Raw genomic sequence first — 19,106 nt, forward strand, 5'->3', positions numbered from 1 at the left:
TATAACTCAACCCTTGACTGGATTGCTTTATAATTATTCAAATTATTCTTCTTAGTACATAGCTTCAATCAGGTCTTTTCTTTTTCCAAAAATAAGCTTGTTGATATATCTACTTTAAATTAAAGGGGCTCTTGTCACAGCCTCTGTACTGTATTGTGCTTCTTTTTACTCCTTCGTACACCTAGATTGACTTCCCTTTTCTGTGTCAAGCAGGCAATTATGAAGGAGAAAATGATTTCATCCGAGCTGTACCATTCCAGTTTGATCTAATGAAGATTTTAACAAAGTGTCAGCAAATAGAACTATTTTTCCACATGTTGACTAAAGGTAAGGTTTCAATGTTATGCTTTCCCTGAAATGAAAGATGCCCATTTTGCTTCTGTGTGGTGAAGATGCATGCATATGCAATTTTATGTAAATACAGGTGCAAACAATTTCTATATCACTTGCCTGCTGCTCTAAGATAGTACATAAGCTATATATATGGTAAGAAGGAGAACTCTGCATTATCCAAATCTGCCTAAGGAAAAGAGTGGGAAATATAACTACTATGCTTAATGTTTGCTTTTCCATGTGGTATGAAGCAGGGGGTGGTGATGAGTGGATAGGGAAGGACCTTTAACTGGGTTTAATTTCCATGCGCTTCTTTGTTCTTTCAATGCCCATGAATAGCATTGTTGGAAAAAGTTATTTGTTCTTCAACTTAAAAACAAAAAATACAGAGAAATAGATAGTGATGAAACATGTATTTTTTCCAAATATAGTACTAGGTTGTGTTTCTAAAATGATAGTTTAATGAGGGAACAAACAATAGAACGCTTTGAACGACGGTTAGCTTATGGCTACAGGAATATAGCATTCTTTACAGGAACTGGTTACTGATATGACTATCTGAGTCTGATACACCTGTAAATTATTCCAATTGCTATTGTCCAAAGCTGGGTTCTTGTGAATGTTTGGACCTTATCATCTGTTGTTTCCCTTCCTTCAGCAGAGGATGATGGGAGTACAAAGGAGACTACCCCTTTACCCAATGAGATCCTGTTAAATCTTTTCCATAGCTGTTTGCAACAGGATCTTGGAGATCGGGAGTTGCCGTTGGCTGATTCTGATCACATGACTTTTATGCAGCAAATTGTGCAGCGGGATCGGAATGGTCATTCCATTCCTTTTAATCTACCAACAGTTAAAGGTAAAATACCTAGATTTTGTTATGTTTTGTCTATGTCAAACTCTGTATTTTAATAAATCACCAGGGTACAGTTTGACATGCATTTTTCTACACTGCTTCAGCATCTAGTGTCATTTCTGAGAGTGGTGGTACACAGTCTAGTTTATGTCTCATGTGACAACCCAATTTAGGGAAAGGTGCCCTGCTTGGGTTAACATTCCTATCAACTCCCAACTAAAAGCAAATTTCTGTCAGTGTAGTTCTGTGTTTTGGGACACTAAACTGGATTCATAAAAATGTTACAGTCAGAAAAAACTTTCAGCCAAACTGCAAGAAGTTAGGTGCTTTTTTTTTTGTTCTGTAGATGAGCCGCTGAAAGTGACCAAGAAGTTGGCGAGACAAGACGCCATAATGTCACTGCACACCCTTGGAATTAACAAAGAGGTCCTGGGTTCAACCAGCACCTTACAGGTAAGCGAGTGTGGGAGGTACACAGAGGCTTGTAGTGCTGCTAGCACCATATGAATCCAGTTCATATAATGGATTGCTGCTCCCACCTCCTTAAAAGCTGTTCAATGTTGCTGCAAGATCTCTATTGGAATACAGATACAGATCAGTACAACCCATAGTGTGAAATCATTGAGGGCTTCAAAGTGTTGATCCTGCAGAGGATCTGAAAAATCTCTCTTTTAGTCGCAGTCTATTTCCCAATGTGAATAGAATCAAAATAATTCAAATTTGACATACTTAGTAACAATTTTACAACCTTTATTAGGCACAATGAATGAATTTGGGTTTGAAGAATGGTAATACTAGGTTGGGGCCAGGACAGTCAGCATGGATTTGTCAAGGGAAGGTTGTGTCTGACCAACTTGATGGAATTTTTTTTGAGGAAGTAACAAGAAGGGTTGATGAGGGTAGCGCATTTGATTTGTCTATATGGAATTTAGCAAAGCTTTTGAGAAGTGCACACATGGTAGATTGGTCAGAAAAGTAAAAGACCATGGGATCCAAGGGCAAATGGCAAGGTGAATCCAAAATTGGTTCAATGGTAGGAAGAAAAGGGTAATGGGTTGATGGGTGTTTTTGTGACTTGAAGGCTGTTTCCCTTGGGGCTCAGCACTAGGTCTCTTGTTTTTTGTAGTATATAATAGTGATTTTGACTTAAATGTAGGAGGCAGCATTAAGAAGTTTGCAGATGATACAAAAATTGGTTGTGGGGTTGATAATGAGGAAGAAAGCTGCAGACTTCCGGAAGGTCAGATGGGCCGAAAAATGGCAAATGGAATTCAATCCAGAGAAGTGTGAGGTGATGCATTTGGGGAGGGCAAACAAAGCAAGAGGATACACAATAGGTAGGATACTGAGAAGTATAGAAAGACAGAGGGACCTTGGAGTGCATGTCCACAGATCCCTGAAGGTGGCAGGACAGGCAGATAAGATGGTTAAGGAACATGGGATGAGCAATAAATGCTGGACTTGCCAGCAATATTCACATCCTGTGAATGGGTGAAAAAATGTATAAAATACTAGTTAGTCCACAGGTAGAGTACTATCTATAATTCTGGTCACTGCATTACAGGAAGGATGTGATTGCACGAGAGATTTATGAGGATGTTGCCAGGAAGGGAGAATTTTAGATTTCGAGGCATTGTTTGTTTCTTTTGGAGCAGAGGAGGCTGAGGGGAGATTTACTTGAGGTGTACAAAATGATGAGGGGCCTGTACAGAGTGGATAGGAAGAACCTATTTCGCTTATCACAAAAGCCAATAACTAGGGGAGGGATAGATTTACAGTAATTGGTAGGAGGATTAGAGGCCATGTAGTGGTAAGTTTTCCACCTAGAAGGTGGTGAGGATCCTGCTAGCTTGCCCCTTGAGGTGAAGATTACCATGTTCATCAACTGAGGTGTTTGTTAGGGTTCCGTTGGCTTCTAAGGCTGATCTGCAACTGGAAGATTCTGCTGCTAATAAGGCAAGATACCGCAGCAATTGAGTTTTGGACAATTTACTGACTTGAGATTTCCTCTCCTTGCGTTTTCTCTCTGCGTCATATGCGTTTGCTTTTGAAGGAGGCCGCGCTGTTTTATTTGGTTGTGACAGGTACAGCAATCCTGGGTGAGCTTCTCCCGGGACTCGAAGTTGATATCAAAACTCTCAAATAAAGACTTCAGAGTGTCTTTGTAGCGCTCCCTTTGATTTTGAGAGTGCATCCCAGACGCAAGCTGTGCATATAAGATTTGCTTTGGTTAGGGGGTGTCAGGCATTTTGGCAGCCTAACTCAGTTGTGACTCTCAATATGGTGAGGATGCTTGGCATACCTGCTGGGGTGGGCAGTGCCTGGTATTTTGTCCTACTTTCCAAGCTTCCAAAGGCAGCTCAAGTGAAAGTAATTGAGCTTCTTGGCATGACACTGGTATGCTGTCCAAGTCTCGCATGTGTAGAGCAGAGTGGGCAGGTCTGTTGCTCTATAGACTTTCAGTTTGGTGGGTAAACTTACTCCTCTTCATTCCCAGACTGATGTTCGAAGTTTACACTTGCTTTTGCAATTCTTGCATGTGCTTCATCGTCAATATAGACAACTTGAGAGAGTGTGCTGCTGAGATAAGTGAACTTATCCACTGCTGACAGGTTCTGGTCATAGACTTAAACCTTGGGCTTAAGATAGGGCTTTCCTGGAGCAGGCTGGTACATTACTTCAGTTCTCTTTGTGCTGATTGTAAGGCTGAAGTTGCCACATGCATTGGACATACAAACATAAGAATTAGGAGAACGAGTAGGCCTCTCGGCCCTGCTCTGAATTTCAATAAGATTGTGGCTGATCTGATTTCAACCTCAACTCCACATTTCTGCCTATCATAATAACCTTTCCCCACCTTGCTTATCAAGAATCTATCTAGCTCTGCCTTAAAAATATTTAATGACTCTGCATTCACTGCCTTTTGAGTAAGAGAATTCCAAAGACTCACAACCCTCTGAGAGAAAGAAATTCTCCTCATCTCTGCCCTAAATGGGCAACCCTTTATTTTTAAACAGTGGCCCCAGTACTAGATTTTCCCACAAGAGAAAACTTACGCTTCACATCGACCCCATCAAGGCCACTCAGGATCTTAAAGGTTTCAATCAAGTCGCCTCTTACTCTTCTAAATTCCAGCGAATACAAGCCTAGCCTGTCCAATCTTTCCTCATAAGATAACCCACCCATTCCAAGTATTAGTTTAGTAAACCTTCTCTAAACTGCTTCCAATGCATTTACATCCTTAAATACTGTACACAGTACTCCAGATGAGGTCTCACCAATGCCCTGTATAGCTGAAGCATAACCTCCCTGCTTTTGTATTCAATTCCCAGAATCACAGAGCCACAGAATCCTAACAACACAGAATGAGGCCATTCTCCCATCATGTCTTCACTGGCTCTCCAAATGAGCATTATGACCTAGTACCATTGCCCTGCCTTTTCCCTATACCCTTGCACATTGTTTCTATTCAAATAATCATCTAACGCCCTGTTGGATGTCTTGATCGAACCTGCCTCCACCACACTTCCAGGCAGTCCATTCCAGACCCGAACCACTTGTCGTGTGAAAAAGCTTTTTCTCATGTCACGCTTGCTTTTTTTGCAAGTCACTTTAAATTTGTACCCTCTCGTTCTTGATCCTTTTACGTGTAGGAACAGCTTCTCCCTATCTACTCTGCCCGGCCCCCTCATGATTTTGAACATCTCTACCAAATCTCCTCTCAGCCACCTTCTCTCCAAGGAGAACAGTCCCAACTTCTCCAATCTATCCTCAAAGCTGAAGTTTCTCTTCCCTGGAACCATTCTTGTAAACCCCTTCTGCGCTCTCTCCAATGTGTTCACATCCTTCCTATAATATTGTACCCAGAACTGTACACAAGTACAGTTCCCCTTGCAATAATTGATAACATTCTGTTAGCTTTCCTAATTACTTGCGGTACCTGCACGTTAGCCTTTTGAGATTCATTCACTTCCACACTGAGATCCCTCTGCATCTCAGAGTTCTGCAATCTCTCACCATTTATTTTTTCCTGCCAAAATGGACAATTGCACACTTTCCCACATTATATTTCATTTGCCAGGTCTTTGCCCAATCACCTAACCTATCTATATCCCCTTGGTAGCCTCCTTTTGCCCTCTTCACATCTTACTATCCAATCTATCTTTGTGTCGTCAACAAATTTAGCAACCAAACCTTCGGTCTCTTCACCCAATCATTTATGTAAATTGTAAAAAGTTGGGGCCCCAGCACTCAGCCCTGTGGCACACCACTCAGTACATCCTGACAACCAGAAGAAGGCCCATTTATGCCACCCCTCTGTTTCTTATTAGCTAGCCATGAGCTCCTATACCATGAGCTTTTATTTTTCGCAATAATCTTTGTGGCACCTTATCAAATACCTTCTGAAAATCTAAGTACTGTATAACCACCAGTTCCCCTTTATCCACAGCATATGTTACTTCTTCAAAGAACTCCAGTATACTGATTAAACATGATTTCCCTTTGACAAAACCATGTTGACTTTGTCTGATAACCCTGAATTTTTCCAAGTCCCCTGCCATAACATATTCAATAATAGCTTCTAACATTTTCCCTATGACTGATGTTAAGCCAACTAGCCTAGTTTCCTATTTTCTGTTTCCCTCCCTTTTTGAATAAAGGAGTTACATTCGTTATTTTCCAATCTAATGGAACCTTCCCCGAATCTAGGGAATTCTGGAAAATTAAAACCAAAGCATCGACTATCTCACTAGCCACTTCTTTTAAGACCCGAGCATGAAGCCCATCAGGACCCAGGGACTTGTTAGCCTGCAGCTCCATCAATTTGCTCATACCACTTCCCTGGTGAGTGTAATTTTCTGAGTTCCTCCCTCCTATTTCCTGATTTACAGCTATTTTTGGGATGTTACTCATATCCTCTATAGTGAAGACTGAAATACCTGTTCAATTCATTTGCCACTTCCTTATTTTCCATTAACACCCCAGACTCACTTTCTATAGGACCAACGCTCACACTGTTAACTCTTTTTTAAATAACTATAGAAACTCTTACTTTCTGTCTTTATATTTCGAGCTAGCTTTTGTACTCTAATTTTTTCTTTATCATCAATCTTTTGATCATTCTTTGCTGTTATTTATATTCTGTCCGACCTTCTGACCTGCCACCCATCTTTGTGCAGTTATACGCTTTTCCTTTAAATTTAATACTATCTTTAACATCTTTAGTTAACCACAGATGGTGGGTTCTCCCTTGGAATTTTTCTTTCTTGTTGGAATGTATCTATTCTGTGTATTTTGAAATATCCCTTTAAATAACTACCACTACATCACTTTTGAACTATTCCTTAACCTAATTTGCCAGTTCACTTTAGCTAGCTCTGCTTTCACAACCTCATAATTGCCCTTATTTAAGTTTAAAATACTAGTCTTAGACCCACTCTTCTCTCCCTCAAACTGAATGTAAAATTCAATCATATTATGATCTTTGCTACCTATGGGGCACTTTCACTATGAGGTCATTAGTTAATCCTATCTCATTGCACAATACCGGGTCTAGTATAGCCTGCTTTCTGGTTGGCACCAGAATGTGCCATTCTAAGAAACTGTCCCAAAAACATTCTATGAATTTCTCATCTAAGCTACCTTTGCCTATCTGATTTTTCCAGTCTATATGTAGATTAAAATCCCCTAAGCTTATTGCTGTACCTTTTTGGCAAGCTCCCATTATCTCTTCATTTATACTCTATCCTATTGTATGGTTACTGTTAAGGGGCCTATGCGCCACTTGCATAAGTGACTCCTTGCCTTTTATTATTTATCATCTCTTACCCAAACCGCTTTTACATCCTGGTTTCCTGAACTTAGATCATCCCTCTTTAATGTGCTAATACCATCATTAATTAACAGAGCCACCCCTCCACCTTTTCCTAGCTTCCTGTCCTTCCTAAATGTCATGTACCCTTCAATATTCAGACCGCAATCTATGTCATCCTGCAGCTAGGTCTCTGTAATGGCTATCATACTTATTTATTTCTATTTGTGCTATCAGTTCATCAGTTTTATTTTGAATGCTACGTGTGTTCATGTACAAATCCTTTAGTTTTGTCCTTTTATTATTTTTGTAGCCTCAAGCTTTGTCTGCTGATCTGCTCTTAGATTTGTACTCCCTGTACTCTCTTTCCCTTCCTGTCACGTTCTGTCATTTCCTACATTAATAGCTTCTCTCTTGCCTTCTTTCAACTCTTTGATTTACCACATCTTCCCAAATTTGACCTCTTGCCCCATTATTTATTTTAAAACCCTCTCTACTACCTAGTTAAGTGGCTCGCTTGAACACTGGCCCCAGTACAGGTCAGGTGTAGACCGTCCCAATGGTACAGCCCCCACTTTACCCTGTACTGGTGCCAGTGCCCCACAAACCGGAACCCACTTCTCCCACACCAATCCTTGAGCCATGGATTCAGCTCTCTAATTTTATGTACCCTATGCCAATTTGCTTGTGGCTCAGGTAATAATCTAGATATTATTACCTTTTGAGGTTCTGCTTCTTAATTTAATACCAAGCTGTCTATGCAGAACATCTTTCCTAGTTCCACCTATGTCATTGGCTTCTAAAGGGACCATGATAACTGGATCCTCCCCCTTCTCCCATTGCAAGTTCCTCTCTAGCCCTGAGCAGATGTCCAGGACCCTGGCACTGGGCAGGCAACACAGCCATCTGGACTCTCGCTCTTTGCTGCAGAGAACGTTAAAATACTAGTCTTAAACCCACTCTTCTTTCCCTTAAACTGAATGTAAAATTTGGACAACAAGTGCATGCTACATTGCATGTCCAGCTCTGAACCAGCAGCTAGTACACAGTCATCAGCAAACGTGAAGTATGTCCTTGGAGACCTTGGTCTTTGCCTGGAGACACCTCAGATTGAGCAGCTTTCCATCTGTGCAATAACTGATTTTGATGCCAGGAGCACCATCGTGGAAGGCATTTGATAGTGGTGAAGAACATGCTGAAGAAGGTTGGTGCTAGCATGCAGCCCTGTTTAACTCCATTAGTGTCTGGGAATGGGTCAAAAGACTCACCATCATCCAGGTCACGCAGGAGCATGCCATCATGGAACTATTGAACCATTGTGATGAATTTATCGGGCAGCCGAATTTCTCCATTACTTTCTGAAGGCCCTCATGGTTGACTGTGTGAAAGGTCTTGATCAGGTTAGCGGGTGTGTGTAAAGGTCCATGTTCTGTTTTAGGCGTTTCTCCTGGAGCTGTCTAACTGCAAAGTTTAGCCCATGTCTTTCTTTGATTATTGTTGTTAATTGTTGCTAATGGCAATAAAATCTATTAATTATAAAATCTTACTGAAGTTGGAATCTAACTTAGAATGATTGGATATTTCTGCCTGAAGGTAGCATGTTGTTGATTTAGTTGTACAAATTCTGGACTGCTCTGTAGTTCCGCAATATCCTAGCACATTGTGTGTCCTCTAATCTCTCTTATCCTGTAACAATGTGTTAAAACATCAAATAAGTATTTTACAATCCAAAAGGAGAGATTGCGATGATGTTTCTGCATTGTATCATGATAAGTACCATCATGGTGGCAACATAGGGAGGGGTGGAGTTGGTGTCGCAGGTCTTAGTTTATATGCTTATCTGAGGAAGTATGTGGAATACTGACTGGACTACTGGATAGACATTATGGATATGCTGTGATGAATGTTAGAATTGGGACACCTTCAGAATGTTTACGCCAGGAAGAGTTGTTTGAACTGACCACATTTTAATGTCTAGTAATAAATGTGTTTCACTTTGTTATAATTGATTAGAGTGTTGGCAATGCTGATATGACAGAGGACAACATACTCCCAGTTGAACCTGAGAGTACACCACAATGGAGATGCTATGCCAAGTCTGTGAATGCACAGCAAATCCTGCTCACCTTTTTGCCAGCCACCTTTACAGGTAAGTTTTACTGTTAAGCTCTTACTCCAGAGCCTACAACCATCATTGCTGTAAGAGAGAAATTAGCCTCCACTTCCCTTTTACGAACATTCACTCAACTGTCCTCCCAGTTATGTAACAATGAGATCTGCCAGCCCCTCTGTAAAATGTTCTAAAGATCCATGTAGTCCATTTTTGGAATTATTCATAGCTACCTTTCATTTTAAGCAATTACATTTTTCACTAAAATGATCACTGTTAAAACCCTAAAGGCTAATTTTTGGAAATATTTGAAAGTATTTAAAATTATTATCCTTTTGTGTATATAATAAAATGCGCATTTAAATAAGAGCAATCCTGGTAATGGGTCAACTTCTCGATAAGGGAACAAGGTGTCGCGTGCAATGTTCCCTTTTAAAATTTAGTTTTATGTAATTGATTTTTTTCAGTGCTTGGTGTTATTAAATTTTTTTTGTGTGGCTGCACTTGCGCGTTAGTTATCAATGAAGCAAAACTTCAGGCTGCTGCATAGCTGTGCATCAGTGCAGCTTAGCAGGAATGTTGGTCCAATGGAGGATCACCTCGGGAGGTCTGAAAAATTATATATGAAACAAGCTCAAGGAAATCCAAAGTTTATAAAAAGCCTGTCCATCAAAATCTTAAAGTAACTGCAGTTGATTTTCCTTCAGATTCTGCCTCTGGCCTTACCAAATTTTTAAGTTGCGGCCGGTCTTTACCTGGCACTACATTGCTTTAATTACCAGGATAGCTGTGGTATCATTCTATGTTAGCATGTTGTAATGGAATCCTATAGACTGTTGTAGGATGTGTAAGAAATGGACTTGTTTAGTCATGGTCAGACAGCATACCGAGCAGTCTTGCCAAGCACCGATACAGCTCCTACCAGAACATTAGTAAGCAGGCATGGATGCAGACTCGTATCAGAGTCCTACTGTAATCCATGGAGATAAAGTGAATACAATTGATGATAAATAATTGCTACTTATAAAATAGGTTTTTCTTATTTGTTCATGGAATGTGGGTGTTCGTTTATGGAATGTGGATGTTGCTGGCTAGGCCAGCATTTATTGCCCATCTCTAACTGCCCTCTCAAAGGTGGTGATGCGCTGCCTCCTTGAACTGCTGCAGACAATGTGGTGTAGGAACACCCACACTTCTGTTAGGAAGGCAGTTCATGATCTTGACCCAGCAACAGTGAAGGAGTGGTGATATAGTTCCAAGTCAGAATGGTGTGTGGCTTCGAGGGGAACATGGAGAGTCATCTTTGCATAGAACAATGGAGAGCTATGAAGTTCAATCCAAAACACCTGAATATGTTTTAACAAAAATGGAATTTAACCTATTTGGTCAAGATAAATCCCTAATAGCCTTGGATGCTTGTGTGCAACACCATGGTAGATCCAACCATGGGGCTAGTTGTTAATAGTTCTTTAATAACCCTACTCAAAATGATAACTCTTAAACAATTTATTATCTAGCTGGTGAGGGGATTGAGAAAGAAAGTTATTCACTTTGTTGATAAAACCACTCCACATTTTCTTTCTAAAGGATTTTCTTTCTGAACTTTTTTCTGTTAGATGTGCAACGACTGATGACTCCTGGGATTGATGAGAGTGCAAAGTATTCTGGATTAGGAGATGAAGAAATGCTACAAGTGGAAGTGAAAGAATCAGCATTGATTGAACAATCTGGACCATACAGTGCAGCCTCAGCAATAAAGAAATCTGAATTGGCCATCGTCAGAGAAGCACTTGATGGCGCAGCTAGCCAAGTAGCAGTCAGTGTATCAAAGAACGATGGCACCAAAAGAGATTTTGTGACAACAGTGCATTCCCCCGGACAGGAAACTCATTCTGCTAGGTCCACACCACTCCTTTCTCCAACCTTGGCAGGTGGTAATGAAATGTCACCTGTTGAATCCGAAAAGGAGATAGTACAATCTGATACAGGTAACAGACTATTTGTAGTGATAACACCTTTTGCTTGCAAACCCTTTAAGAATCTAATGAAATGGTCTGTGGTTTTGACATAGGGTTTAGGAGCTTGGGATGGATAGTTTTCTATATTTTGGATTCATCTTTTTATAGACAGGTGTGATAGATTTTCATTTTTAATTGATGATTATGTAGTTTTATGATAGATTGTTAGCTTTTGAATTGAAAATGAATTTTCCATTATGTTCTTTTAAGTGAGGACTTTCCAGGCTGATTGCAAATGCTTGGCTTAATGTGGCAGAAGTGGAGAACATGACCATCAATACCTGGAATTGGACCTCAGTCCACCCTTGTTGTAATATCCATGAATGTGTGATTAGTCATCTCTTCCAGATTATGCAAAATGTGATTATGCTATCCTACAAAGCTGCCTTACTTTTGATAACAATTACTCCCTGGATGATTTATCCCATAGGGGTAATTGTCACTTTGTCTTTCTGCTGTTCATCTCTCAACCCTCATATGGTGAGAGTAACATAACAATGTTGCTACTCAATATCCTAAAGGGCTGTCACTACAGTCCTCATTGCTGGTAACTCAGGCTTGTCCTCATGTTTTACGATGGGCAGTTTATATTTCTTTATGAAAAATTTCCAAATGTGTACATTATTTTGATCACTGTTGCCCCACAGACTCCATTTATGTGCCTTCAGAAATGATAAAAGAAAGAGTGGAGTTCAGTTTACCTCCAAAGAAAGACTATCACATCATGTTCAGCCGTCAGACTTCTCAGACTGACTTGTGTGATCCGAACCGCCTTCGATGCCCTGTCTACATATACAGCTGCTCACTGGAATCATTGAGAGAGCAACTTGTGAATTCTTGTGTTGAACGCTCTAACAAGGATATTTATTTCAGGTAGTGTGCTTGCTTATGTTCACTCTGATCATAAAGATATATGCTAATCTAAATATGTCACAGAAACATTGTAATTTCTCGGCATACACCTTCTAAGTAAAGAAATGGAAGCTATATTGGTTTAGCAAATAAATTGCATGAATAAAGTCAGCCAGAAACTTCTGTACTAGATCTGGAATGGCTTATAAATTGCCACATCTGCAAATATATTGGTTTTGGCACTTTTTGCTTAACCTATCTTTATTCTTTAAATATGACGGGAAGAATAGAAGTAGTTTTTGTGCAGTACACAAACAGTAATAGGTGTGCCGCAACATGCGGATAGGCAGTTGATTATTTATACCTATGTGCACGATTATATCCTGATGTGGAGAAGGATGTATTTTTTACTTATAGTAAATGCAACTATTCATTGAGGACAAGCTGTGCTGAGATCTGTGTGAATGCACCTTGGTTTGTAATGTAGACACATTGGCGGGGAATTAACAGGCAAGAACGGGTGGTTGCGGGGAGCAGACAGTAAAATTTCGTGGGGAAAAAAATCGCTATCTCAACCCTGCCAAAATATTGTGTCTCACTGAGCTGCTTTTCAATGCGTATACAAGCAACCTTGCTCACTGGAATTGGTGCAGGGTGGTGGGCAATGCAGATAGCATTTATGGTGATAAATGGAGGAAGTGAGGGCCTTTTCACAGAATTTCAACTTTCCTTCAGATTTAACACCTGGAGCATGGGTTTCCCAGTGCTTGGGAAACTGACCAGTTAAAAAAGGAACTTTGCGAGAGTTTGCCAACTTCAGATAGCCCGACCTTAATAAGGGTTTAGTTCTTACAGCTGCTTTGATAGTTCTCTCTGATAAATGTTTAGCAGAGAGCTCTTGTGACCATACAAGTAAAGGAGAACTTTGGGGGCTTTCAAACAGAGATCAACAGGATGGGAGGTGCCTTGAATGTTTTTGACAGTACATCTGAAGAAGAAGACCATCACCAGGCATGGCGGTGACAACATGCTGTGGTGGAATCAGCAGTTGCACAGGAGAGTCATTCACCGCGGTTGCAGGAGGCAATACCCATGTAACAAGATGTACGGAGAGAGACTTAGTTTCCTTGACCTCTTGAGTAGGGTGACCACAGACTGAGGTTGTCACATCAGGTGGTCACAGGCATCTGAAGCCTCCCAGAAGACGACCTGCTATTTGGTGGACCTGGTAGGCATGCATTGCCAGTGTCACATTGGCCTCAGCTTTTTTTGCTTCTGGTTCCTTACAGGGCACTACTGGAGCCATCTCAAAGCTCTTGCAGTCTGCTGCATATAAATGCATAAGACGGGTGAGTTTTTTGCCAGGGTTGAATGTTATGTAAACTTCCCCCACGATGATAATAGCTAGAATAAACAGGCACTTGGATTTGCCATTCTGGTTGACATTCCACAGGTACAAAATGCCATCAATTGAGGTATTCCAAGCAAAACCACAGCAACCAGGAGTTTCATTATGATAAGGAATATTCTTCCATCGATGTGCAGCTGATGTTCATCCACAAGAAGAGCTTCATGAAGGTGTGCACCAGATTCCCTGGGAGTTGTCATGATGCTATCAGACTGCATTATCCAGCATTCCAGACCTTTCATTTCATGAAGCAGACTTAAGGGCCAGCTCTTAGAGGAAAGGGACACTTACTTTGAAGTTGTGACATGTCCCAGTGACATGAAGGAAATCATAATCTATGTAAATCAAACTTCATTTTTCTTTGCTTATTTAAAAATGAACTTTGCTGAGCCAAAAGATGGCTGCCATTAGTCACCTGATGTCTGGACTTGTTAGGCGGCCTCTAAGGCATTATATGGATTGCACTGGAGACATGCCCTGACATGTTGCTCATGGAATCTTGCACCTGGGACAGGCCATTTTCAAAAAAGGAACTATTGAAACGAAATGGATACTATTTGCATCTTTATAAGCTTACCCTTCCAATGGAGTCCAAGGGTCTACCAAGACAATAGCAACCCGGAACAGGATCATCAATATGGATAATGACCCTTTCAGAGGCTAATGACTGGGACGTTATAAGCCACAAAACAAAAGCCAGATCCAGACACCAGATAAACACCCCTTTATGATATCATTGTAGAGGAAGGAGGCCACATGACTCAAGTGACCATTTTGTAATCTCTTTATACAGCTGGGAACTCAGAAGCAGGGCAGTCTGTGTCTGCTGATTTAACTCCAACTTGCAAACTTCTGACAGCAGGACTCCAGAGTGACCAAGCAGTCTGCAACAAGCCCTCATCAAAGTCTGTTTACCTGGAGGCCACTAGCCACCACCTGCCAAGCAGACCAAATCTCTGAATATCAACCTCATCTCAGTATGTTGCCTTCATCTTTAAAGGAATTCTGCACTCCTCCTGCCTTCAGCCAGGAACCTGCCTGAACTGGAACTTCTCCGTGAGGGAACCCTCTCTGGATTTAGACTTTCTGAACTCTGACAATCATGTGAACTAATAGATCTTTATACTGTTAAGTTATTCGTAGTTGTGAAAACCCTCACTGTCCTCTTGCTGTGTGTGTATATTTTATATATATATATATATATATATATATATATATATGAGTGTGTGTGAAGTTGTGATCATTCACCCCCACCCCCCTCCCCCCTCCCCCTCAATCCCCAGTGTTTGAATGTGTGAATAAACTAAACTTCGATTTAATCCTGAGAGTTTGTTGCGAGTAACTTTAAAAATTGACTACACAAACAAAGGGTTTTTGGAATAAGCACCACAGCCAATTTTTTTAAAACAAGAAACACCTCTGGTAATAGACAGATGGCAAGAGAGTAAAGGAGTTTAATTTTGCTTCTCTTTTTCCTGTTCGACTCATGATGCATGTAATGAATCCACCAATGAGACACAGGTACATTACAACTGGAGATACATGATCATCTGTTGTGTAATAGAGCAAGCCAGTTGAAGATGTGCTTCACGGACCTACATAATCTCTTAAGGGTGTCCAGAATAATAATGGCGTGCTGTGTCTGTGCAACATTGCGCAGCAGAGAGGATTGCAGAAGGAGAGGATGAAGGTTCTAATTGCTCATTTTTGAATGAGAGGAATATTGATGAGGAGAGGGAGGAGGAAAAATACGAAGATGGTACACCCATCACCAGACCAGCTATGTACATTGCTGCCCAGGATACCACGGATGACCTAATACCTCAAAGGGCTTGCTTGTGGAGAGTCATACAGAAAAACGTCCTGCTCAACCCACCACCAGCACCAACCCGTGCACCTCACCCCCACCATCCCTTTGCACTAAAGAGTTCTTCAACCACCTATTGGACACCAACGTCCCAGGGCAGGACGAAGGAAACACTTAAAAAGAACTTTGAAGTTCTCCTTGAAGCATGGCAGCATGACTGGGAGGAGCTTGCTACCAGTTGTTCAAAATGGCGACAACTTGTCCAGCAACGCGCATCACACTTTGAGTCCCAACATCTTAATAATGAGGCAGAGAAAGAAAGAAAGGGAAGCAATTCCTAAACTCTGGATCCCACTCTCTCGTGGGACGTCTTGCCAATGTGCTCAAAAATCTGTTCGTCGACAATATACCTGTTCGATCACACACAGACTCATGGCAGAAACTCGCAACCGTGAGAGAAAGTCATTCTCAAATCCAGGGACAGCTGATAACAGCACATCCACCCAATGGGTTGCCATTTATTGTCCTTCATCATGAAGCAAATGTAGGGGTGAGCTATCACTCGACACAGTTATTGGCAAAATGTGCATGTGGCGCTAAGCATTAAATTTTATGTGTCGTTATAAGAAAAGGTTATTTAAGAACACAGCAGTTCTTCAAACACCCTTGGTGAATTTTAATTTCTTGAACTTATGCCTCTTAGCACTTTTACGTGGTGCATCCTGAATGATAAAGCCAAGCTGCTGAGAGCCCTGCCCTCAATTTTGAGATGCTTTTGGCTTAAGCCTTCGAGGTTTTGAAGCTCCTGAGGGCCCCGCCAAAGACTGCCTCATCCACCTGCACCTGTGCCAGAGCTGACTCGATCATTGGGAGATAATTCAGCAAGTCAGTTACTGGCTAGTGGGCAATAAATGAGAAGTGAGAATGCTTTGAGTGAAATTCCCACTTCCATGACCTCTTTCACTACAGTCCCTCTCCTAGATCAGCTCGACATCACTCCAACAACTGCAGACCAACTTGGTGAAGATTGACATTCAATGACATTACCATCGCTGAATCCACTATCAACATCCTGGGGGTTACCATTGACCAGAAATTGAACTGGACTAGCCATATTAAATACTGCGGCTACAAGAGCAGGTCAGAGGCAAGGAATCGTGAGGCGAGTAACTCACCTGGCTCCCCAAAGCCTGTCCACCATCTACAAGGCACAAGTCAGCAGTGTGATGGAATACTCCCCACTTGCCTGGATGAGTGCAGCTCCAACAACACTCAAGAAGCTGGACACAATCCAAGACAAAGCAGCCTGCTTGATTGGCACCCCTTCCACAAACATTCACTCCCTCCAATACTGACGACCAGTGGCAGTAGTGTGTACCATTTACAAGATGCACTGCAAGAACTCACCAAGGCTTCTTAGACAGCACCTTCCAAACCCATGACTGCTACCATCTAGAAGGACAAGAATAGCTGATGCATGGGAACACCAGCCCCTCCGTGCAACTCACCATCCTGACTTGGAAATATATCGCCGTTCCTTCACTGTCGCTGGGTCAAAATCCTGGAACTTCCTCCCTAACAGCACTGTGGTTGTACCTACACCACAAGAAAGCAGCTCACCATCTTCTCAAGGCAATTAGGGATGGACAATAAGTGCTGGCCTAGCCAGCAACGCCCACATCCCATGAATGAATTTTTTAAAAAGTAGTACGTTGTAATGCCACAGATAAGGCGTTTTTCATCCTGTCTAAGGCAGCAGACGTGTTGGTATCCAAAATCTACGGTCATGATCATGGCTTGCAAGGTCTCATTTGAGAGTCATGCTTGAAACTTCATGGTGGCAGCCACCCCCTCCATGGCAAATATTCTCGCAAATCCCTACACTACCAATCTACTAGTGGTCATATTGGGCACCTTCATCCTCTCTATTATGAAAATTGTGTGTGGCACCTCAGTCAGTACCTGGCTAAGTTGCTGATGCACCTCTAGGATTATCCTTCTCAATGATGGCTCCTGGGGATCACCATTTGTATACAATTGAACAGAATTTGGAGAGGACTGTGCCTCCACGTGGACTGTCCACAGCTGACCCTGCCACCAGTATCTGCTAGTGTTCACTTGTGAATTATACATCACCAGTCGAAAACCTCAGCTAAGTGTCTAACTGGACTCACCAAAGTGCAAGTATTTGCACTGGTATGCGGCTCTATGTGCTGTGACTGTGCACCCTTGAAGAATGTGGTCCTCTAAAGAATCATCCTCATGTATGTCCAGCGGCACTTGTTTGAAGGCCTTGGGAGCCAAAATAAGGAGGTATGGTTTTAGTCATGACAAAGCAACAATCTTGACAATCACCATATTCAATCTTCTCATCTCTCAATCGTTGATGAAATAAAGTCAGCATATGTGTCAGACATATCTATAATTCTGGCACCAGACATCTGCGAGCTCCCAGTTGCTCCATCTCGACTTGAGAAGGTTGCAGATCTGTCACTTACCTTCATGCCATCCTCCTCTGTACCTGAGAGTTGGTTTATTTGTGAGAGGCCACCTCTAGTCCTCTCCCTTGTGTTTTGTGCTCTCCTCCTATAAGAGGTGATAGAACAGACCTGAGAGTGATTGAAGGTCACAATCACCTGATGGTTGCTGTGCACTTGGTGAGGGTGAGTATGAGACAGGTGCATCATTTTGCTTAAAGATTGGGGTGAGTGACAATGGTGGGATAAATGGGCCTGTAGGCAGCATGCAAGAAGGTGGGGTACTGCTGAAATTCGAGTCGGTGTGAAAAGTGATGTGATGGAGTCTGCTTGACAAGGCAGCATGAAGTCGATGGTGTGGTGGGGTGCGGCGTGGGGGAGGGTGCAGTGGTGGGGGGGGGTGGGGGGTTGGGGGTGCAGCAGGGTGGGGAATGAATCACAGGTGAATCAGCAAATGTACTCACTTTTCCTGACCCGTTTTAGTCATTAAATTGCTTCCTGCAGTGCATCCAAGACCAGGGCACCATGTTTCTGCTGCTCATCTCAGTCACCCCCAACCATGCTGCCTTGGTTGAGCACTGCAGGTTTTTTCCTCCCATTGTTGAGGAAAAGTATGTTCCTGCTGCTCCTGACTGCACCCAGCAGTAATTCCAGGATTGCATCATTAAACCTGGGTACTGCCCATGGTCTCTGTGCACCCACCCTAAACACCTTTTAGCTCCTCCAAATCCCATTTTTCCATTATCCTTTGAAACAATTGAGATCACGTCATGCAGGTGTGCAACAGACCCGCTGTAGAGGCACCGAATCCGGAAGTCAAAATTTATTGCCTCAATCAAGCAGAGATCAGAAAATCCATTGAGCTGACTTCATTTCTGGGTTTCACCCATGTAATTCCACCCCAACCCCAGCTTAGAAGTCATCTTCACTTTTTAATATCAAGGCCACTGGGACTGCCAATTGTGTATTTTTGAGTTTTTTCTGCCTCTCCATTAGCTAAGATTGATGAGGCGCTCATGCCTGGATTGAAAGAGACTGGTTTGATTGTGCATTTTTCTTTCCTCCTCTTTTGGACAATTTAGATCTCAAGACAGTGTTTCCTGGGAACTGTATCAGGATTTGAAAAACAGGTAGCAAAGCTATCAGCTGAAGCCCTGATTCCTATTCACTGCTTGCTGGACATGCTTTGATAGTTTTGGTTAAGGGGTTGATTTTTGTAACAGTGGATATTCTTTTCTGCTACTGGGTGACTTGCATGTTCATGTTCCAATCCTTTTCCCATTTCAATCGACTGTTCTGTTCTCATCTATAACATTCTTATTGTGTTTCATTATCTCCTTTTCCTTTCCTCTCAACGTCTCCAGGTACCACAATCCACCTAACAGAAAAGGTAGCAAACAATCTGATCGAGTCCCTGCCACTGGTGGTGTTTT

General features: G+C 41.9%; 1 protein-coding gene across 1 annotated transcript in view; it reads left to right on the forward strand.

Annotated features, from left to right (window-relative positions):
- The window catches only part of szt2 (SZT2 subunit of KICSTOR complex), a 221,123-nt gene that overhangs the window by 36,594 nt on the left and 165,423 nt on the right, over positions 1–19,106 (forward strand). The window contains exons 21-27 of the mRNA XM_078560851.1: positions 211–327; positions 992–1,192; positions 1,536–1,642; positions 9,015–9,150; positions 10,728–11,099; positions 11,777–12,002; positions 18,756–18,803. Coding sequence (XP_078416977.1) covers positions 211–327; positions 992–1,192; positions 1,536–1,642; positions 9,015–9,150; positions 10,728–11,099; positions 11,777–12,002; positions 18,756–18,803 — 1,207 coding nt within the window. The remainder of the gene's footprint in view (positions 1–210; positions 328–991; positions 1,193–1,535; positions 1,643–9,014; positions 9,151–10,727; positions 11,100–11,776; positions 12,003–18,755; positions 18,804–19,106) is intronic.

The sequence above is a fragment of the Cetorhinus maximus genome, chromosome 17, assembly GCF_964194155.1.
Source record: "Cetorhinus maximus chromosome 17, sCetMax3.hap1.1, whole genome shotgun sequence".
Taxonomy (NCBI): Eukaryota; Metazoa; Chordata; class Chondrichthyes; order Lamniformes; family Cetorhinidae; genus Cetorhinus; species Cetorhinus maximus.